Source organism: Suillus clintonianus, assembly GCF_016758775.1.
Source record: "Suillus clintonianus strain FC179 chromosome Unknown DEU56scaffold_32, whole genome shotgun sequence".
Classification (NCBI taxonomy): Eukaryota; Fungi; Basidiomycota; class Agaricomycetes; order Boletales; family Suillaceae; genus Suillus; species Suillus clintonianus.
Genome location: NW_024539256.1, coordinates 14,747 through 37,553, shown reverse-complemented (window position 1 = coordinate 37,553; position 22,807 = coordinate 14,747). Strand labels below are relative to the sequence as shown.

The 22,807-nt window shown below is 49.2% G+C and overlaps 3 protein-coding genes across 3 annotated transcripts; 2 read left to right on the top strand and 1 right to left on the bottom strand.

Moving 5' to 3' along the window:
* Nucleotides 1–1,777: 1,777 nt before the first annotated feature.
* Nucleotides 1,778–7,410, top strand: DEU56DRAFT_334388 (uncharacterized protein). Its single transcript, XM_041345722.1, has 12 exons — nucleotides 1,778–2,276; nucleotides 2,331–2,382; nucleotides 2,430–2,470; nucleotides 2,533–3,751; nucleotides 3,798–4,963; nucleotides 5,013–5,329; nucleotides 5,385–5,618; nucleotides 5,671–5,717; nucleotides 5,769–5,854; nucleotides 5,904–6,186; nucleotides 6,240–6,430; nucleotides 6,482–7,410. The coding sequence occupies exons 1-12, from the start codon at nucleotides 1,901–1,903 to the stop codon at nucleotides 7,276–7,278; spliced, it is 4,809 nt and encodes a 1,602-aa protein (XP_041208779.1). The 5' UTR covers nucleotides 1,778–1,900; the 3' UTR covers nucleotides 7,279–7,410.
* A 9,171-nt stretch (nucleotides 7,411–16,581) lies between these two features.
* Nucleotides 16,582–18,320, bottom strand: DEU56DRAFT_944770 (uncharacterized protein; the record flags this gene model as incomplete). Its single annotated transcript, XM_041358990.1, has 5 exons — nucleotides 16,582–17,490; nucleotides 17,543–17,734; nucleotides 17,793–18,041; nucleotides 18,093–18,158; nucleotides 18,216–18,320. The coding sequence occupies 5 exons, from the start codon at nucleotides 18,318–18,320 to the stop codon at nucleotides 16,582–16,584; spliced, it is 1,521 nt and encodes a 506-aa protein (XP_041208778.1).
* A 1,607-nt stretch (nucleotides 18,321–19,927) lies between these two features.
* DEU56DRAFT_736223 (ferric reductase NAD binding domain-containing protein) lies at nucleotides 19,928–22,329 on the top strand (the record flags this gene model as incomplete). Its single annotated transcript, XM_041348494.1, has 11 exons — nucleotides 19,928–20,294; nucleotides 20,355–20,474; nucleotides 20,525–20,550; nucleotides 20,600–20,685; nucleotides 20,737–20,880; nucleotides 20,934–20,975; nucleotides 21,026–21,552; nucleotides 21,600–21,648; nucleotides 21,699–21,763; nucleotides 21,827–22,144; nucleotides 22,202–22,329. 11 exons carry the CDS (start codon nucleotides 19,928–19,930, stop codon nucleotides 22,327–22,329), a joined length of 1,872 nt encoding a protein of 623 aa, XP_041208777.1.
* Between the last annotated feature and the right edge of the window lie 478 nt (nucleotides 22,330–22,807).

Below are 22,807 nucleotides of genomic sequence, written 5' to 3'. Positions count from 1 at the left end.
TAGATATTGGCGTTTGAGTCGAGCGTCAACGTGGCGATGTTGCATGTTTGTGAATAACAATGTGGTGCGGAGGCATCAAGTTAAGGGGATGAATTAAAACTGGAGGTTCGACCTTGAGTATATTTCTGATCTTTGAAGACAGCGCTGAGGAACAGACCTTCTGAACTGACTCTATACACGCACGGGAGCTGTCTCTGACGTCCTCCGTCAACAGCTGTGTTCCAATGCACCATTGTGCCCGGCCAAAACCTCCCATGGGTTAAACTTGGTCGAGGGAATACACAACAGTGGTTGTCTATTATGGTTCCACCCACTGGGATGATGTAGTACCAATCCCATACCATGTTCGCAGGGGCGCACTGAGTGGATCTTGTTATCTACATTCAAAGAAGGGGCTTGAACTTAACTCCAGTTGGAGTAGGTCCTATAAGTATGAAATAGGTGAAGAGAGCCCAGGCTCATTCCGAGGCTTAATCAGAGGTAGTTACTGGAGTCTATATGAAGAACTGTAACACGGATGTCAAAATCTTCAGCTATGGCCATTGATCTTGTACGTAAGCTGGATACTTACCATTGCTGGTCCACCTCTGTAGAAAGCCAGTTCCATGTCGACAATGATGCTACAGGCGAAAAGAATAGGTCTACCTGGTATGAAAATAATCAACCAATGAGCTCCCTTCTCCATGATAGCCCGATTTTCCTTGAATACCCGCTGCAGAAGGGAAATTGTGAGACCTACCGTCCTGTGAACACGCACACTCGCTATCCCTGGCGCAGAGAGAAAAAGGCTTGACGGTGGTATACACAGGGGACTGAGCACCCGCTCAGAGCGGGGATATGTTCCGGGCGGCGAGGTAGACCTGGAAAAGACTCTTACGAGAGAATCCCGACGAGCATGGATGTTACGAATACCAACGCAATCGCCAACAGCCGTCGCCGTTTCAAATAACACCGGAGGACGTCTCATAGAGAGATGACAGGTGCATGTGGGTGAAGTTGCGACTATGCACCCACGAAGAAGCCTGCTGTCGTCCGCACTATTGACAATGAAGCAAGGAGGGTTCTACTGCACGTTCCACTGACTGCATGTACAACATGAAGATGGCAGTAAACCATAAAGGAACATTAGCAGATGTTGGTTATTGACAACACGCGGTGCCATCTAGTTCTTTGACCAAGTCATTGGCCATGCTCGGAGTCAGGCTGGACCCAGCTGTATCAAATTTTGCATCAGCATGCCATTTTAATGGTAAACAATATTACATTCCCGGGCCGCAGCTGTGCGCAGTATGCGGGGTGTGTCAGGTTGCCTGCATGTATAAACGTGTGCTGAAAATAACCACTGCCGCTGCCAGTGGAAACCCTTGCGGTTAACACGTTAACGAGGGTCGAGACCCGAGCGAGTGCTGGGGCCATCTGCGAATGTACCGGAACAGATGGTCTCTACCTTTGATATGGACCATTAATGTGCTGGCAAATTGAAGGATTTTGAATATCGAGCGGCAGAGGGCGCTAATGGACGCGCGTTTAAGTTGTTGGCGTGGGTATGTGACAGCAGGGCCGTCATAACAGTACCATACCGTACTTGCCAAGATAATCGAATCGCTCATCGTCCACGTTGGCGAAGGTTGGCGACGACCAGTTGAACTTTCGACTTCGTCACTGTTCTCAACAGCGCCAAGAGTTCGATTCAAGTCTTTTACACTTGCCAAGTTTCTTATAGCAGTGAAAGGTGATTGGGGTCCTAATATAGCAGGCCAAAATTGGTGCGGCACTGCATAGGCTCTGCTTGCTGCGAACACTACCGTCTTTCCACTCTTCGTTCTTTCCCCGATTTCTGTCCTGCCGTGCTGGTTCTCGGTCCCAGGACCCTTTCACGATACCCCTGGTCACTAATTCAATGTCTTTGTTCAAGCGACATCCACCACCATCCGACATCGACGAGAATGATACCATAGACCCACAACTCCGTCTCCGCACAGTGCGCACTGCAGCTTCCACCATTGCAGAATCTATACGCTCAGAAATTAGAGCGCACAAGAGGCGGAGTGTCACCCAGAAGAGGTCCTTGTTTTTCCGCAAGAATGCAAGGAAACCAAAGACTTCCGAATCAGCCCCATCAGCGGTCCCATCAACTGAGGCCCCCTCAGCCCCGCAACCGCGCATTCCAGGCGCGCGGAGGAACATATACGTGAACCTCCCACTCTCTGCTATGGAGGCTGACCAGTATGGCGAACCACTCGCCCGGTATGCACGGAACAAAGTTCGCACAAGCAGTATGTCTCACATCCCGTCCTCAATCCCGTTTTGAGTTTCAATATTGCTCACAGGGTACACACTCTTGACCTTTCTGCCGAAGAATCTCTATGAACAATTTCACCGGTACGTGTCACTGTCTATGAAACAGTAACCTCATTGATTGCCCTTAGAATTGCCAATATTTACTTCTTGGCGCTTGTCATTTTCCAATGTGAGTGCTGCGGATAACTGGGGTAGTGCCTTGTGGAGCAGTTACTGATGAGACTTGGGCAGTGTTCCCCGTCTTCGGTGCCGCATCAGCGTCGACTGCGGCTCTCCCTCTGTTGTTCATTTTAGTTGTGACAGCAGTCAAGGATGGTGTCGAGGATTTTAGACGAGCCCAACTCGATGAAGAAGTGAACACTTCTGCAGTGACGCGACTAGGGCAGTGGCGCAACGTAAACCAGGCCCTTGATCCCCGACCGTGGTATCAACGGCTGCTACATATAAATGCTCCTGGAAAAGTCACTCGTGGAGTGCAGAAATTACGGGAGAAGGAAGCAGGCGAGGGAAAGCAGACAATCCTGAGCAAGGGAGGTGATGATAGGGTCAGCATGAGCACCGCAGACATGAATGATGGCACTACAGCCTTGGGCGGATCTCACCCTCCCACAGGGGCAGGTGGCCGGCAACTTGAGGACATTGAAGGCAGCATAGGCAGCGTGGATTTACATACCTACCCTCCAGGGCTCCCAGAAAATGAGCTTGGAGGATGGGGTCAGCACAGTATGTCCCTATCAAACTATGTGCAGTCGTCTCCTTCACGGTCATCTCTGGGCGTGGTAGATTGGAGCAAGCGCACGAACGGGACAGCTCGCTGGGAGCGGACGCTGTGGAAGAAGCTAGAGGTTGGCGACATCGTGCTGCTACGCGAAGACGAGCAGGTTCCTGCTGATATCGTTGTGTTGTCGACATCCGATCCAGACGGACTGTGCTATCTCGAAACCAAGAACCTTGACGGCGAAACAAACCTCAAGGTACGGAAGGCAGTACAGGCCACATCATCCCTCGCCTCAGAAGAAGACATCGAAAAATCCTCGTTTATCCTCGATTCAGAACCTCCACACCAGAACTTGTATATATACAATGGGGTCCTGCGATATACAGACGCTTCCACGGGCGAACCTCGTAGAGAGGGTGCCACTATCAATGAGCTTCTCCTTCGCGGCTGCACCGTGCGGAACACCGCATGGATCATTGGACTGGTCGTCTTCACCGGCCCCGATACCAAGATATACTTGAATGGTGGACAGACGCCATCCAAGCAATCCAAGATCGCGAAGGAGACAAACTTCAATGTCATAGTGAATTTCCTGTTCTTGGTCGTCATCTGTTCTGTGTCAGCGACCATCAATGGCGTCATGGATGGGCTAACGGCCACAAGTACGTACATCTACGAGCAGGGCGTCCAACCCACCAGTTCCAATGTGCTCAACGCGCTCGTTACTTTTGTGTATGTCCTTGTAACGTCACTTGAACGTTTGCTGATCCCCTTCCAGCTCGTGTCTCATCGCATTTCAAAACATCGTCCCAGTCTCCCTTTTCATCTCGATCGAAATCGTGAAGACCATCCAAGCCTACTTCATCGCTCAAGATTTGGACATGTACTACAAGCCCTTCAACACCGCCTGTGTCCCAAAGAACTGGGGTATATCTGACGATCTCGGACAAATCGAATATGTATTCTCTGACAAAACCGGAACGCTGACACAAAACGTGATGGAGTTCCAAAAATGCTCGGTGCGCGGGGTCATATATGGAGAGGGTGTTACCGAAGCGCAGCGTGGGGCTGCAACGAGAGAAGGCCGAGCTGATGCAGTAGCACCGGAAGAGTTGGCAGAAAAGCTTGCAGAGCTCAAGGACACAATGGTTGCCAAGCTGACCAAGCTATTCAAGAATCGCTATATGCAGACCAACAAACTCACACTCGTGTCACCCAAGCTCGCAGAGGACCTCGCGGACCGCTCGACAGAACAATATTCTCACATCGTCGCATTTTTCCGTGCCTTGGCTGTTTGTCACTCGGTATTGGCGGATAAGCCCGAGCCGCAGGAGCGACCTTACCACTTGGATTATAAGGCCGAGTCCCCTGATGAAGCGGCGCTGGTCGGTGCGGCGCGGGATGTAGGCTTTCCTTTCGTGGGCAAGCACAAGGACACGATCGACATTGAAGTGCTTGGCCAACCTGAGCGGTTCACGCATATCAAGACGCTCGAGTTCAATAGTACGCGCAAGCGTATGAGCGTCATCGTCCGTGCATCCGACGGACGCATAATCTTGTACTGCAAAGGGGCGGACAGCGTCATATATGAACGGCTTGCTGCGGATGTGGACCCCGCCTTGAAGGAGAAGACGACCAAGGACATGGATTTTTTCGCTAATGGTGGTTTGCGCACGCTCTGCATTGGCTATAGAGTGCTCCCGGAGGATGAGTTTTTGGGGTGGCTGCGGACGTATGAAGCTGCTCAGTCCACTATTGACAACCGGGACGAGGCTATCGAAAACGCAGCGGCTGAGGTGGAACACTCGTTGCAGATACTGGGCGCTACGGCTCTCGAGGACAAGCTACAAGAAGGAGTTCCGGAAGCCATTGAAATGCTCCATCGTGCTGGAATTAAGCTCTGGATTCTCACCGGCGACAAGCTACAAACGGCGATCGAAATTGGTGAGTGGCGTTTTTGATGTTGCGTTGACTGGATCTCATCGTGCCACAGGTTTCAGCTGCAACCTCTTGAAGCAAGATATGGAAGTCATGATCCTTTCTGCTGACAGTCCTGAAGGCACTCTTGCTCAGATAGAGGCGGGTCTCAACAAAATTGCGTCGATATTGGGCCCGCCTACTTCGAAAACGTTGGAACGTGGGTTTGTCCCTGGCGCTAGGGCTTCTTTTGCGGTCGTTATTGATGGAGACACCCTTCGTCACGCATTGACGCCGGATATCAAGCCTCTGTTCCTGAACCTTGGTACTCAGTGCGAAACGGTGGTATGCTGTCGTGTCTCCCCTGCCCAGAAGGCGCTGACCGTGAAGCTGGTGAGTATACCGTAATTACCTGAGGTATCCCGTTAACCTCGAGTTCGGTATCAAGGTCAAGGAGGGCCGGAAGGCGATGACACTGTCTATAGGAGATGGTGCTAACGACGTCGCCATGATTCAAGAGGCCAATGTTGGTTGTGGCTTGCTTGGACATGAAGGTTCACAAGCTGCTATGTCTGCGGATTATGCGTTTGGTCAGTTCAGGTTTTTGACGAAGCTGCTGCTCGTCCATGGGAGGTGGTCGTATCAGCGTATTGCTGATATGCACAGTAACTTCTTCTACAAGGTGTGTGGTGCGACATTGTTCGATTGTGCCTGTCGTTGACTCGTCGCTTCAGAATGTCATCTGGACGTTGGCCATGTTTTGGTTTATGCCGTTTTGCTAGTGAGTTTTGTTCTTGGATTTGTGTTCGTTGGCTGACGATACCTTTGAAAGCTTCGACGCAACCTATCTATACGACTACAGCTTCATCTTGTTTTACAACCTTATCTTTACGTCGCTGCCTGTCATCGTTCTCGGAGGTGAGCTTTATTCATTAGTTGCTGGGTCTTTCTCAATTTTTCGTATTAGCATTCGATCAGGATATCAATGCAAAAGCTGCCCTTGCTTTCCCTCAGCTCTATGTTCGGGGTATCAGAGGCCTAGAGTACACGCGGACAAAGTTCTGGTTCTACATGCTCGATGGTCTTTACCAGTCCGCGGTCGTCTTCTTCATCCCTTACTTGGTCTGGCAGCTTGGACTGGCCGTGTCTTCCAACGGCAAAGGGATCGATTCTTTATCGGACTTCGGGACGACCGTCGCGGTTGCTGCCATCTTTGCGGCAAACACTTACGTTGGGATGAACACTCACTAGTGAGTATGCTTTGTCGTGCTGTTCTGATAAAGCTTAATGCTGATTATTTTAGCTGGACCTCCATCACTTGGGTCGTCGTTGTCGGATCGTCCCTTGTTATGATGCTTTGGGTCGTGATCTACTCGTTCCTTCCGGTCAACACCTTCTTCTCTTCCACAGATGGGTTTGTAAACGAGGTAGCAATTCTCTTCGCCAATGTCACGTTCTGGACGACGGTTGTTTTCTCCGTCTTAGTGGCACTCGGTGAGTCGAAACGGTGTTCTCGGAGACTCATCCTAATTGACGATCGTTTAGCGCCTCGGTTCCTCATCAAGTTCTTTAAATCGACGTATATGCCCTTGGATAAAGACATTGTTCGCGAGATGTGGGTTGCTGGAGATCTCAAAGACCGTCTGGGAATCCGGCATCGCAAGGAATCGAAAAACAAGGGTGGTATTGACCTTGAGACTGCACCCATGTTCCGCGAACCTCACGCCCGCTCAGCGTCGGAATTGGCTCTGCAGCAAGGTTACGAACCGACAGCTCCTAGATCCCCCGCAGGTTCCGACGTCAGTAGGAAGATTCCTGATGATAATGGCGCAGATGCTATCGAGCTGGTTTCCCAGGCCGCGTTACCGAATCCCCACGACACGGAGGATTCTGTCTCCCCCGGTCCTTCTTACTACTCAGCATCTGACATCCCCATCCCCTCACCCATACCACCCTCGCTATATCAGTATCCATCCGGGGAAATAAGTAGCCAAGCACCAACTTTGGCGGCATCGACCTCACACTCCCTGAGCCCTGAATCTCCAGTTCCTAAACTAGATTACTCACGCCGTGCATATTCACCCTCTGCTAACGCAGGGTCATACGAGTTACAAGTGCGCCATCCGTCGCCCCCCTCGCGTGATTGGTCCCAATCCCCTTCCCGTCTGCAGACTCCTCCACACCCTCGTTCCTTGGCACCCGGCCAACAACCCCTTGTTCAGCTTCAATCAGAAGCAACCCATGATCACGATGCTGGCGAAGGTCGGTATCGACCAGAAGAATCAGATCAAGAAGACCAGGCAGACAGCTCGTTGGCATGGGACGGACCGCGGGTGTTATGAGGTCTTTTTGCCTTCCGCTGGATGTCGATGTATCATAGGAGAGACGTTGTGAAACTGTTGTACTGACCCTTGCTTTCGTTCTGACCTACCTACATCTTGCATTGCAACGCTCTAGATTGTGCATTTCGCATGGATCTTCCGATTTTTTTTTGATAACATTTTGCATTTACGTGGACTCATAGTCGGTACTGAGAAAGGCCATCCCTATCTATTGTCCTATGCTTTTTCGATGTCGAGCTAAAGACTTATAACATTGATTTTCTAATGGGAACATCAAAGAATTTCGGAGACACTACTGATGCTATGGAATCACTTTCACAACCGCATCATGCGTGCATTTTGCGATTCGTCGAACACCTCGTGCGAGTTCCGCAGAACGTTGATACTGGGAGTCCGAGTCAGACCAAGTTGACTGCGGTTTACAACTCTGCATTCCAGTGCTGATTCGACAGGGAAACTATTACAGGTATGCCCCATTGCCCCAGTATTGCACTGGACTGCGCTTGAACCGCCGCTTGAGCAGATGCAAATCAAGGGGTATTCTAGTCACTGGGTGCAATAATCTCGTTTTAGAAGTAATACAAGGAGAGAACCCGAGGAAGATCAAGACCCATGGGAGATGGTTCACTGGGTGTACCGTGCTCGACAATCCTTTGTGCGATGGTGATCTTCAATTGCCATTGACAGATTTTGTGACTGACTCAAAACTAGCGTCCAATGATGATCTGCCTCTTGGCCCTTGGGTGTTCTAGGGGTTCTCCAGCGTTTCTCCTTGTCAATTGAGCCACGTGTGGAAAAGGTAACAGCCATCACCGCGGGCGCCAGTGAGTCTGGGTTATATATGTAGACTCCGCTTTAAAACAAGGAGACCCACCTTATGCCGAATGAAGAGGTTGATATCAATAGAACCACGGAGGTGGTTTGGAGGTGGTCGTATGGCCCGGATTCTGCATCGTTGGACAATTAAAATCATCACACGCCGCACGGTCTCTCATCGATTACTGCTGCGAGGAGACTCGCTCGAAAGCGCAGCCGTTCCGGGTCCTTCAATCCATCATGATCACCTGGAAATTCCGTCAAACAAGAGCTCCCAAAAGGCCGTCGACTGGAGTCATTGCACACAGCATGAAGGGGTTACCGGTGTATGATGGATGTTCTATGAAGAGCCTCTTGACGTGAGATTCATGCTGTATTAATAGAAGCTTGGTATTAATACAGACCCAGCATACATGAGTTGTGACCCATCAGCTGGCAGAAATCCAGCGCTACTCACAAGATCGAACACGTATCCAAGATCCATAAAGTGCGCTCCTCGCCAACTACAAACGCTACGGTGACTAAACATACATCGCTTTGTCTAGGAGAACGTGATATCTCAGGGATGCTTGGTGCAGCAAAAAAGGCGTATCATACAGTGAGGGGGCCGCTGCCTCCGCAGACACCACAAAGTCGTGCGGCGCCACCAGGAAATCGTCGGGCGCCAACACGAAGTCGTACGGCGCCAACACAAAGTGGTCCGATGCCAACACAAGGTGGTCCGGCATCAACACGGACGATGCGAGGGCACGCGGACACAGTTTGGGCAATAGCGTTCTTCAAAGACGGCCAACAGGTCGTCACGGGTTCAAGGGACCACACCCTGCGACACTGGGATGTGCAGAAAGGAGAATCGGTAGGAGGGTCATTCGGTGCGCACAGCGACTATGTGCGATCAGTCGCTGTGTCGCCAGACAACAAGCGAATCGCGAGCGGCGGAAGTGATAAAACCGTCATCATCTGGGACGTCGAGAGCAGACAGAAGGTGTTTGAACCGCTAGTGAAGCATACAAATTGGGTGTACTCTGTGTGCTTCTCCCCTGATGGCAAGAGACTCGCAAGCGGTTCGAGTGATAGAACGGTTGTATTCTGGGATGCGGAGACTGGCACTGTCCTTGCAACACTTCCTCATCCCAATATGGTGTTGAGTGTCGCATTTAGCCCAGATGGCCAGAAATTAGCCTCCGGATCAGTGGATTGTGCCGTCCGCATTTGGTGCACCGATGATGCTGAACAACTTCTCGAGATCCGGGCTCACGAGCATTGGGTTCGAAGCGTTGTGTGGTCTCCTGACGGTCAGCAAATTATCTCCGCATCACATGACCAAACAGTCAAGTTCTGGAATTCGTCAAACGGAGCCCAGATCGGTCAACCTTGCACGGGTCATACCCAATATGTCAACTCGCTTGCAATATCTTCTGATGGCTCCTACATTGCCACTTCATCGGACGATAAGACTGTGCGGATTTGGAGCACAAAAACACATCAGCACATTGGACAGGCACTCGAACACGCTACGGGGGTTCACTGTGTCGCAATTTCCCCTAATGGAGAGCTACTTGTCAGTGGAGATGGCCAAGGGAGGGTTTGGCTCCGGTCGATCAAGGATATTCTCGAGCAAGGCAAGGAAGAGGAAAAAAGGATAACCGAGGATGAAGAAGCGCAGCGACGGCGACTTCATCGCAGTAACACATATGTATGCTCTCAATTTATTGTTTCGCCTTTCTCTTCATCCACCCCTAGCTGCTCGGTGACACACAGATGCGTAGACGCGGCAACAGCAGCAGCGATTCCGGCTACCACGACAGGACAAGCATTCATTCATCGAACTCATCATTTGACGTAAGTTGTTTTGCTTCGATACTTATCACGGAATTGTGAGCATGCTTCATGCAGATCCTCACTACAAACTCGACGATTCGCGACGCATGCATTGCTGGGGATCTGGATACAGCGGCAGACCTGCTCACCAAAGAGATCGATGCAGATGGCAACAACTACAACTCATATGCCAATCGCTCAGTTGTAAGGGCGCGACACTCCGAGTGGGGCAATGCACTTCGAGATGCAGTCAAGGTCAGACGCTCTGCATATCATGACGCTGTTGTTGTTGACTGTGCTTGGTTACATAGTCCATTGCCATCCAGCCCTCGCCATTAGGCTACATTTCCAAGGGCATCGCCCTCTGCGGTTCCCATCAGCACTGGAACGCGATGGAAGCTTTCGATCTTGCTTCCACATTTTCGAATTATGATCAGATTACCATCGATTTCTTACTGTTGATCAAGGTACTCTTTTCATTGTTTTCGTAGTCTGTCTGTCATACTGAGGCTTCCGTCTCATTTTTACAGGCTGTTGCACTTTTCAATTCCAGTCGCCACGATGATGCAATGCGGCGAGTTGGAGACCTCGCTACCGCTTATCAACACTCAGATACACTTCCGTGCAGCGTTGTCAACGTGAGTTTTATGTCAGCACTTATGTGTTTTCTCATTCTCAAATATAATCCTCAGAGATATTTACGTGTGCAGCTTGGAATGATTGCTTTCGAGAACGGGCGGTATAGCGAAGCCGCCGATAAATTCAAAGAGAGTATTCCCAGTCTAACCGACTTATTCTCTCGCGGAATACTTTTTGAACCTAGATTGAAGATATTCACGGTGGTGCGTCACTACGAAGCTGCAGGGCGTACTTTCACTCATTGATGTGTGCTGCACAGCTCTTCGGCTGGGACTTGGATTCGTTATGGCAAACTGTCAACCAAAGACGGTGCGACGCATGTCTCCACGCCGATAGAGTGACCGAAGCGGTCCAATCGTACCAATACATGATGCGCATCATTGGCGAGGATGTTAAGGACAGTTGCATCGAATGGTCTGCTGGCAAGTGCTTTGTGGTCTTAGTCAACTTGAACACTGATACTTACTGGGATTATTTAGCCTTCATAAAAAACTGCACGGCGCGCTGTGTCGCAATGGGAGACGAGGCTGCAGCTGCGGGAAATTATGATCGGGCTATCGAGCTTTATTCAGCCGGGATTGGGCTGGATTCCTCATGCGAATCCCTTTTTGCGCACCGCAGTAAGGCAAATTTAGCACAAAATCTTTATGCAGAGGCCCTCCACGACGCGGACAGGGTATGGACGAAATTCATCGTTTCTCTAGCAGTTTTGCTTATACTGCCAATACATAGGTCATCGAACTCAATTCCTCATCTCATGTTGGGTATGAACTGAAGTATGCAACACTTCACGGCGCACATCGCTATGATGAAGCAATCGAAGCCTTCAAAACCATGCTTTTGAAATCAGACGATTCATCCGACCCGCAGATACGAGGTAAGTTCCGAACCACTCATGCGACAAAGTGAACGTTATGAACACTTTACAGAACTGCGTCATCAGTATGTCAGTCAATCAGACGTAGAAGATGCTATTCGAAAAGCCATTCACGCCCGTCTGGAAAACGCTCCACTTCGTCTACTGGACACCTATACTGGGCGCATATGCACTCGACAGGTACAGATAAATATCTTCCAGGGGAGCACGGAGTACCAGGAGGTTTTATCCTCATCGATGAATCATCCGCACCTGGAACTGGAGCCCATCGAAGAAGTAGTCGAGGCATACTTCCATTGGGTTATGTTATCACATAGGTGGGAACCCACGGAGCCGTCGCTGCACGATATCCAGGACAAGGCTGTGTATGATTTTGATTTTGAGCCAGACGGAATCATGGTGAAGTTGCAGACATTCTGCGAAACTGCTCGCGATGCGGGGTATCGTTGGGCGTGGAGCGATACATGCTGCATCGACCAGAGTAACAATGTTGAGGTCCAACGATCGGTCAACTCCATGTTTGGTTGGTATCGCCAGTCAGCACTCACCATCGTCTACCTATCAGATGTTCCGCCCTCGTCGAAGTCTGGCGCGCTGGCAGAGAGCGCTTGGAACACCCGAGGATGGACTGTGCAGGAATTCCTGGCTCCTAGAGTCGTTCGCTTCTACCAAGCAGATTGGACCCCCTATCTCAATGACCGCTCTCCCAACCACAAAGAGTCTGTCACTATCATGCAGGAATTACAGGATTCTACAGATATAGATGCACGGTCCCTCGTCACATTCAGTCCGGGGATGAGAGGTGCGCGAGAGAAACTTCATTGGGCGTCGACGCGTGTCACGACATTGCAGGAAGACATTGCATACTCATTGTTTGGCATTTTCGGCGTCCACCTACCCGTCATCTATGGAGAGACGAAACAAAACGCACTCGGTCGGCTCTTGCAGGAGATCGTCGGTCGGACGGGCGACATCACTGCCCTAGACTGGGTCGGAAAATCCTCCGAGTTCAACAGCTGTCTCCCAGCTGACATTACATCGTACAAACATCCACCATGCACACTACCATCTCTATCCGAAGACGAAATGCAGGAATCCGTCTCCACGCTGCAAAATACTGTGACTATGGAGTTGGCATTAAAACTCTACGCCCTCCTTGACAGCTTCAGTGCTCCTCGTTTCGCAAACTCCAGACTGCATCTGCCTTGCATCGTATTTCCTGTCACAGAGATCAGACGGAGGCGCAGTCATGACCCATCGGAGATACATTTCACATATGAAGTCAAGGCAGACGGGCTTCAAAACGTGTTAATCACAACAGATGACAAGCTGGCCCATTTCTCGCGGGCAAAGTCTACACGACAGCCATTCTTCATCGTCCGTCCGTGGAGTCGACATGACCTCGAGTCGCTTGACCTTGCAGATGAGATCCAGAGCCTGGAAAGTTGGTCAGAAAATTGGTCAGAGAGCCGGTCTCCTTCAGACGAATCATCCAGCGAGTTTTCTGGAGAAAATGAGCCGGTCGATCCGGATCCGGAGTGTTATTCACGAGCATTGAGGTTGATTGTTCGCCTTGGGCAGCCTTTTGGAGCATTCTTGCTGAAGCAGCAGGGCGGTGGGGAATACAAGAGAATCGCGTCGGATCACAATATCGTTGCTCAAGTCAGGGATGTGGCTTCTGTTCATGATATGATGGACGTCAGGACGTTGGAGATATTGTAGTCTCGAAGATCTCTCGTACCTTTACGGCGCCGAACGATTCCTTTAGGCATTTGTGTTGTATCGTATGGCAATGCGGCATGATTGGACCCAATATTTCCCCTTCGCGTCTGCAGACACTTAGATACGCTTCTGAGCAAGGTTGTCAAGGTGAGCTTTATCTTAGGCCTAGTAAATTTCTTTTCACTCTCGAATACTCTCACCAGTTGTATCTAAGTGTTCAGCTTGCAATAAGGACGCGCGGATCGACCTAGTGGGCATTTGGATTACCGTGGCGAAAAATACGCAAAACTGGTCAAAAAAAGGTAGTTTTTCACGGTGCGTGATTATAGAGGTAAATAGTCACGTGATACGATAACGGTTATCGTTGTTTGAACTTTGTACTGACTTCCAAGTTCCAACAACTCATACATGTCAATTCACAATAATCTGTGTAGAATCACGGGCGTGTCTGAGTCAGGTTGCCAGTGAAGTGCTCGTAAGTCATATGATCATACCATATGTGATGGAGTGGAACCTAGCCTTACATGAACAACAATTTGTGCCACAATTTGGACTTGGTTCCGAGTCCCTCCCTGCGTAGTGTACAAACTAACATCTTACTGAAATATGACATTTATTAGGGACCACATACGGCTGCAATCCTTTCGGGGCTTGCCTGACAAACACTGTGGAAGGATAGCCTTACAACGAGGAGAAAAACAATGCGTCGTAAGTGCTTCAGTCATATGTTATGTTCTAAGTGTTTGAGCTGTCCCTCTATTTCCAAGGTCTTCATTGCTCGAACAGCAGTGGAATTTTTTTCAAAAGCAAGCGCTCTCTGCAATGAACATCAACTACAATACACCGGTGTGAAGCAGAAACATGACTCACTGTAGCTCACTGGGCTATACACATAAACACGTACACAGACTACCACGCCGGTGAGTTGTGGGATTGAATCCTAGATGAAAACTACTTACACCTCCCTCATATTGGTGGTCGTATACTTTCTCGCAATCACTGCCTGCGCAGCAATCTGCATTTGAGCCACAAAAGATGGCACAGCTGCTGTCAGCACTGATAGCCATAGACGCTGCCAAAGCAGCAAATTGGGCGGCAAGGATGATGGCGAGACGCATTATTTGTGAGATGTGATGTAGAATCCCAAAAAGATATCTGAAGTAGGAAGGTAGGATGACAGCTACTTGGTTTTATGTCCCGAGTAGTGGCATGTGCAGAACCTATCCACCTTAAATACTCCTTCAGATACATAGCATTTGCAACGCCAGCAGATTGCCAACAGACCTCAAATTTGACTTGTTTTGTCTCCAATAATCTATGGCGCTTAAACATTTCAGTTCCATCTCGTTGTTGGATATGGCTTACATTAGGTGACACGTATAGTCTATGATTGTAACCCCTTGGGTATCACCGACCATCTGATAACTGGATTTTTTCGCGCATGGCTTACCGGTAGGGTATCGGTGGAAAAGGCGCCAGCGTAGCCCTGGATGAACACATCTTCACGCAGAAATGTTCTAATTCAGCCGGGTCACTCTGTCGAGGACCTGATCGCTATGCACCTTGGCATGATTGTAAGGAGACGTTGCCCAAGGCCAGGATGGTAAGACAAATACCGACAAACCAGCGTGTTTAGCGACATGGTGCGATAAAACTTACTGATTGGTGATGTCTCCCCGCAGAATTCGTGGTCCAGGAGCAAATCTGAGACTCGGGTTTCAGTACGAGACTGCACAACGCGTTGATGTGTATGCAATGGCGGTGAGAGACATACTCAAGGACAAGAAATGCGGAAGCATACGCACATGGCGAACGGTGGAAATAGAGAAGTCGTTTGAGGCAAAGAAAGAATACTGGATGACTTCCCGCAGTGTTTAGAAATCTAGATATCGTTTCAAATCTTATTCGTCGGAGATTCGGCTCGCAGTACAACATAATCTAGAACTGATTCCAAACCGCAGACCAATCATATCTAGATTCTAGATACATAATTATAATTTTTAAACCTACACATGAACGACGACGAAGCTGATCTGCACCAGCTATATCACATGATTGAGCTCATGGAGGATGAGAGAGATGATGAAGATGAATTCCGAAGGCACAGGATAGCTGTACTTGGTGCAGTGATTTTTTCAGGAGCCGAAGAATCACGACGTGAACGTCTCGCACGCCGACAAGCAAGAAGAACGTACCTCATTCGAGGTGACCTACTTCCCAATCCCCGTGCCAATACTCCCTGGCAAGCTCTATACATGGCTCGTAATGATCGAGCTTTCATCACAACCATGGGGGTTGATGTGTCGACATTCAATCACCTCCTCTCAGCTGGCTTCACAACCATTTGGAACACCACACCCATTCCCCGTGATGACATCCCCACTACTGCTGTTCCTCGAGCCCATCGTCGTTCACTTGATTCTGCAGGGGCCTTGGGCCTTGTCCTTCACTGGCTTAATTCCACCATGCGAGAAGTCAGCCTGATGCAAATTTTCGCGTTAATCCCAAGCACAGTCTCACGCTATCTGAATTTTGCACTCACAGATACTCCTTCGCACACTCAAACACATTCCCGAAGGCATCATCCAGTGGCCTGCGGGTGACAAATTCCAAGAGCTGAATTATCTTGTTACTGCACGTCACCCGTTATTGACCGGCGCTTTCGGAACACTCGACGGACTTAATTTACCAGTGCAGACTTCGAGTGACCAAGAGATCGAGAATGCCACCTATAATGGTTGGCTGCATGATCACTTTGTAAGCTCTGTCATTGCATTCGCAGCTGATGGTCAGTCCAAGTCCTCGTTGTTATCAGTTCGTTCCTACTCATTAGTTAATGCAGGCAGTATTATTCAATGTCGACTCAATGCCCCAGGGAGCTGGCATGACTCACGTGTTGCACAGCCAATTTACGAAAAACTTCGCAAGGAGACACCAGCTGGATATTACCTTGTGGCAGATACTGCCTTCCCTCGTGGAACTGATCAGATTGCCGGTCGGATTAAAGCCCCCATCAAGGCAGGGCAGCGCCTCCCATCAAATGAAATTGAAAGGGGGAACCTGCTAGCCTTCGATCGACAACTCCTGTCATTTCGTCAGACGGCCGAATGGGGCATGCGCACACTTCAAGGTTCATTTGGACGACTTCGAATCCCTCTCGATATCAATCATTCTGAGCAACGACAAGACTTGCTCGAGGCATGTGTCCGTCTGAACAATCTTCGTGCTCAGAAAGTCGGCATAAGCCAAATTCATTCGGTATACATGCCTATCTGGGTTCAAAATGAGCAGGAGGAAGTATGGGCACATTTTGAAAGCATGTTGTTCTCCGAACAACGTCGAAATGATAGGGTCGCACGATTCCATCATATGTGACAAGTAGAACTAAGTGGGGATTTATTTTGCACATGTACTTCGAAATTTCGTAACTAATCTATCTCATTGGGACCTTTGGATTCCCTACCATGACTGGGAGATATGGTAATTGATGTTGGTGTGAATGAGACATCGAGACGTGCAGAGGATGGGCCACTGGCAGGGGTAGCTGAAGCACGAGGTGTAGCAGATGTACGAGGGGTCATCGGGACTCGGGGAACAATGGCACGAGTGTAACGACCCACACGCTGGTCCTCAACAATGTCACGTCGTGAGACCACATCATGGTCATCAAGGCCAAAGTCATCTCCAGCCTCGTCAGGTGTGACCCAGATTGTCGAGCGGCCTCCATCTCTATAGATTGTCTCACGACGAACACGTTCTTGCTGCTGGTGCCCACTACGAGAGTCCTGCATGAACTTGGCCATTTCAAGCTGCATCTCGAGACGGTCTGCACGACGTTCAGCATTAGCACGTTCACGTTCGACTTGTGCAAGCTGGCCATGAAGTTTATTGACGGTGGCGTGTGCATCACGGAGCTGAGTGGTCAGCGACATGACCTGTGTAGATTGAATGGCGCGTGCTGAGCGATCTTCGTCTCGGACGGCCTGAAGGCGAGGGTCGAGAGAAGCAGATATAGTTGCCAGAAGGTCAACCCCTGCACTTCGTGATGTGCGAGGGGGACGGGAAATAACAGGGGATGTCGCACGGCGAGCAGCAGGCCCAAGACGAGGCTCTTGGGCCTCGTGCTTGATTTGAGTTGGCTTGGTCTTCGAAAGGGCTGACACTGTTGGGTCGTCGTCGTCGTCGTCATCCGAGATTTCAACAACTTCATCAGCAAGTTCTTCGTCATCAAGATCACGAGTCCCAGCTTTCTCGTTAATCAAAGTGTCGATGTAATGTGCTCGGTCAATGTAAGGAGGACATTCTGCATCCCCTGTTGGCTTCGTTGTTCGAACAAACTTCAAATAATTCATTAGGTCAATGGCCAACAATGTGTGAAAGAAGACTTACTTGCTTGAATTTGAGTTCGAGAGACTTGGACGAGCGAGCTGGACGGTCATTGTCATTCGCCCACCGTGCAAAGGTGGCTTCAACAATATTCCAACTCTTCGCACCCACAGGCAAACACGATTCGCACGCATCGAGTAGAGCATCAATGTCATCTTCGTTATAATTTGGTGCTCCCTGTTGACGGCCACGTTTCTTAGATGAGTCGGAGGCAGTGGGAGGTGCGGACAGGGTTTTTTCGCTTTCGATTTACCAGCGGTCCAGTATTGTCGATGGCACGTGCCTTGCCTTTAGCTTTGGCAGTAGTAATAACAGTGCTCGTGCGACGGCTCCCTGCGATCTTTTTCGCTGGCTTGGCAGCATGCTCAAGCAGGGTGGACACAGGTGGGAATTCATCCTCGTCATCCTCGTTGTCGTAGTCCATTAACGAAGGGTCAATGTGCTGCCTCGCAGGAGTTGGGTATGATGGAGGAGGGAGAGGTGGTGGATATGTATATTGATTCTATAGGACACGTCAGTTTGCAAAATGTGAATTCGGGACTCGGAGACATACCTGGCCAGGACCCTGGGGTATCATGCGAGAATCAAGCCCGCCAAAGGCAGCACTAAAGCCAGGAAGCTGTGAAGTGAAAACACCAATAAGGACATTGATTAAAATGAACAGAACCGAATATACCTGGTTATTTGGATGGTTCGGACCCATGTTCGGAGGTTCACCAGCCTGATACGTGAAAATATTGTCTGTAGGGGCAGGTTGAGGTGGTGGGTGATAGACACGCATAGCGCGGGAACGGTTACCTGAAATACCACACGAGAAGGTCAGATATGTGTCTGTCTTTATGGTTATCGAGACGACAAGATGTGCCCTGGATTATATGGATCATCAACGAAAATTTCCTACTCATATATGCAACAGGAACTTACACGAGTGAAAATTTGTCTTTTGGACAGCTGAGATGGCAGCAGACATGCATTTTGCCCTGGAAATGTGAGATTGGTTGCGCGTCGTTAATGTTCGTGCAAAGATCTAAGCAAGTGTCCATCGTACCAGACGTTTGCGACACCGCCACGGAGTTTGAATGTGATTTAGAACACGTTTAGAACACGATTTGAATCTAGAAAGGGGGTCTTACCCCCCCTTCTACATATCAATCTAGAACTGGGTCAGTTTGACGTGCGGACTTGCAAAACACTGACGTTTGACAGCGGCACGTCGGCAGGAGCGGTTTAGAACTACGTTTAGAACTAGAACAGTGTTCTGAACACTGCGGGAAGTCACCCACTACGGCAACACTTTTCTATGAGTCAGATATTTGAAATATGTTAAAATCTCATTTACAACAAATGGCATCGTTGAGTCATCAGAGTCCATCAGGAGAAGCAGAACGTGAACATGTCGATATGCAGTCGGGCACCAGTGGGCTTGAGACGCATGCCCGATATGCAAACATTCAAATGATCCTATCAATACAGGAAGTTTGAAGCCATTAGCGCCTAACAATCGTTCTAAGCCTTCTTGATCTCCTGGCAAAGCCTATCATAAAGGGTTCACCCACCAGCTACGTGACTTTTTTTCCCTCAAAAGAACTAGTGAAAAGGGTGAAGGATTTAGCCAACTAAAGTTCCTCGAGCATTTTGTCGTCGCGGTGTTACCAAAACGGGGAAGTCACGCTAATCCCAAAGCATCCTGACAACATCTCGGCAACTGTATGCGACTCTGTGTGTGTAAATCCTTTGTGTGTGCATATTTTTGTGTTTGGTTGAACAGATCCGGGCATATTATGTGATGGGCGCGAAGGTATAGTACTTGATGACGGTCAATTTCATGTTGCAACTCCATGATCCACAACACTCACTTCAGCATTGACCGTGACACCAGTAGCACGCATGTGTCCGTGGTCCCAAACAAGTATGCATAACTCTTCACGGTGTTCTACAATTGTATTAATACGTTTAACAGCATGGCAGGCCTCGCGCTAAGTGAGTAAACGCTGAGCGCTGGGCGTCAAGCTATACGGCAGCCGCAGTGCAGCGAGCTTCCTTTATTGCATGCAGTGCCTTCGAGAATTCGTGCGCACACTGTAGATAAGATTTTTAATGGTCACATCTTACTCATTCATTCTGCTGAAATGCTTCGGATCCGCAAACCCTTTTCGGATAGGCTGAAGCGAGATCAATGCCAGTCTTGGCGATCAGATCGTTACAGTGTTCTCGAGAAGGCGAACTCGGATGTCCCGGTGATTTAGTAACACTGAAAATTGCCACATGAACTCCAAACGCCTGAGGTAAGATTATTTTTCGGCTTTCAAACTCCTTCCACTATGTTCCTCATATATAGTCTTCCCTTCTCCCCTCTTCTGCCAGCTCATCCCTTCCTTGCAACTTAGGATGTCCTCCGATTTCTCTGATGCTGACATAACTGCGCTTGTTCACGAAAATGACACCTACCCTGAACAAGTGTGGTACACTATCGCCGCATTTCTCTTTGTAGTTGGCTGCTTCCAGTGGGGGTCACTCATTCACTCCAAATTCGCCAGGCGCCGACACCACGAGTCCGATGAAGAAACGGCTACCACCAATGCCATTCAATACAAAGTTTCTCTCCGTCGGATCCCGCTGGCGATCATAAATTTCTATCGTGTTGTTGCCTTCCGATGGACCCTGGAAATAGGACAATCCTATACCCTCAACATGGCAGAAGTTTTTGTGACTGTGGCATACATCGTCCTTATGTTGATCTACTGCTTCATTAATAGTAAGTCCACATGATTATGTGTAGTCCTACTTACACTGCATTGACCACTAAATCACGCAGCCACCTCCGTCGAGGGTCAGAAGCTTGATATCGTCTACTGGAGCAACCGCGTGGGCATGCTGGCATCCAGTCAATTTCCCATTATCACGGCTCTTGGCACAAAAAACAACCTCGTGTCTCGTAGGTGGAAAAGCTACGAATCCGATGTGTCACTGAGTTTTTCGCATTAGTGGTCACAGGCATCAGTTATGATAGTGTAAGGCCCTCAATTACTCCCCATGTAGCACTTACTCATGGGCAGAAAGCTCAACTATATCCATCGAATGATGGCTAGGACATGCTTCATGCTACTTTGGGTCCATGCAGCGGGTGAAGTGGTATGCTTTCCCTCGTAAGTACCTTCAATTCATAGTTGCGACATTCTAATACAGTTCATCGAAAGCTTCCGGGAGACTTTGAACGAGGACTGGCTCCGCGTCGGTATCACTGCCATGGTTGCTTTCTCTATTCTGATCATAGTGTCACTGCGTCCCATTCGCACTGAAGTCTACGAGATCTTCTTCTACACTCACTTCCTTGGCGCTCTGTGGGTGTTGGACTTCTACACTCTTGTAATTTTTATTGACCGACAGAACCCAGGATATTCCTAGTGGGAGGATATTACCACACCAAGGGTGCTTTGTAAGTGCATATTAATACAGACAGCTTCGTTTCTGATTAGCGGCAATCAGCGGGTCGTACTGGATATGGCCCTCGTTCGTATTCTGGGCTCTGGATCGCTTCATCCGGGTGGTTCGGCTGGTTGTGTTCAATCACTCTTACTTTGGCTTCAAGTCAGGATCTGGCACAATGGATGCAGTAACAGAATTGCTTTCTGAAGATGTCGTTCGATTACGCCTACGCCGACCCCCTCATTTTCATTGGTCCGCAGGACAAACGGCATATCTAATCATGCCCTCAGTTTCGACACTGCCATTCGAAGCGCACCCTTTTACCATTGCGAGTTTTGATTCCAGTCTTCTGTCAACCGTGACAACGGAGGATCAATCAGGAAGTGATGAAAACCATGAAACACAGGATCTGGGATCAAGCGCTCCATTCTGGAAGGAGCTAGTGTTTTTGGTCAACGTGCACGGAGGGTTTACGAAAAAGCTAAAGGAGGTAGCCGCAAGGAAAGGCAAGGTTAAGGTTTTTGTAGATGGTCCTTATGGCCCGTCACCTGACCTTGGTTCTTACGACACGTCTGTGTTGGTGGCAGGTGAGCTGTGTGTCATCTCGTAATGACACAGTACTTATCGAAGTCAGGAGGGTCTGGTATATCGTACACTCTTCCGGTCTTCCTGAGCGTTATCGAGTGCGTCTATTAATTTGATTGTTATAATTGATGTCTTATTGTTTCCATAGACGCGTACGCAAAGGGAAAAGCAATTGCAAACGAGTGGTGTTCATTTGGTCAATACGCGGAGCTGGTGCGTGGATTCGTGACTCATCCGCAGCTTTTTTCACGACTTTACTAACGTCATATTTTATAGGGTATGTTCGATGGATCGAAGAAGCCCTTATCAAGGCTGTTCAGCTCGCACCACCTTCCCTGACGGTATCTATCCGCATCTTTAATACTGGTTCTCCATCAATGGTAGAGAATGCCCTCCCCATGGAAGAGGATTCCAGCCTTTCAAATCCAACAGAGAAGAAAGACACTCCCGAACAAGTTGTGACAAGGGAAGGCTCTTTCACGTCGTCGTCGTTATTTTCCTTGCGCGGCGTCAAGATGGAAAGTGGAAGATCAGATCTTGATGCACTGCTCAAAGAAGAGGTCAGCGTGGCCTCGGGGAGTATGTCGGTGAGCGGTAAGTATTAATTCCGCCGGTTTCCGAGAATGTGTAACTTATCGGATATGACATTAGTTTGCGGATCGCAGGGCATAGCACGCGCGGTCCGTCATGCCCTTCGTTTCCCAGTCTCTGGGCCTTCCAGTATTCTCAGCGGGGGACCAAGCGTGACCCTGCACGTCGAATCGTTCGGATATGCCTGATAGTCTCTTCTCCTGATACGTCTTATTCACGTTATGCATGACCTCTGTCTTCTTTACATCCCCTCACGATTTGTCACCGTAGCTGTTAAGGACTCTCGTATTGCATCATTTTAAACATCGGATGCCCTAACCTAGCTGAATAAGTGGAAATAGGCACATATGGGCGGTATTCGAATACAGCAATAATAGATTAAACTTCTGCCTTGGCATCACATCCCTGATCCGATCAGCAATAAATTTTGAGCGCAATGACCGACACTAATGGGGAACCCTCACCTGGGAAGTTCCGGAGACCTTAATCACCACACGTTCGGGGAATCAGACGCCCTGTCTGATTCCGAGAGAACGGAACATGGGCAAGAAGAAGTTGAGAAGTACAGGGACAAAGAGCTCAGCCTGATGCGAGGGATAGGGGGTTGATGTTGACCAATGCGTGCAATGATCGGCGACCAATCAGACATCTTGCAATGGATAAATC

Excerpts from the sequence above, each read along its gene's own strand:
- DEU56DRAFT_334388 (XM_041345722.1), top strand. The coding sequence starts at position 1,901 with ATGTCTTTGTTCAAGCGACATCCACCACCATCCGACATCGACGAGAAT. Across the intron at positions 2,471-2,532 it reads GGCGCTTGTCATTTTCCAAT|TGTTCCCCGTCTTCGGTGCC; the intron begins GTGAGTGCTGCG and ends AGACTTGGGCAG. Across the intron at positions 6,431-6,481 it reads CTCCGTCTTAGTGGCACTCG|CGCCTCGGTTCCTCATCAAG; the intron begins GTGAGTCGAAAC and ends ACGATCGTTTAG.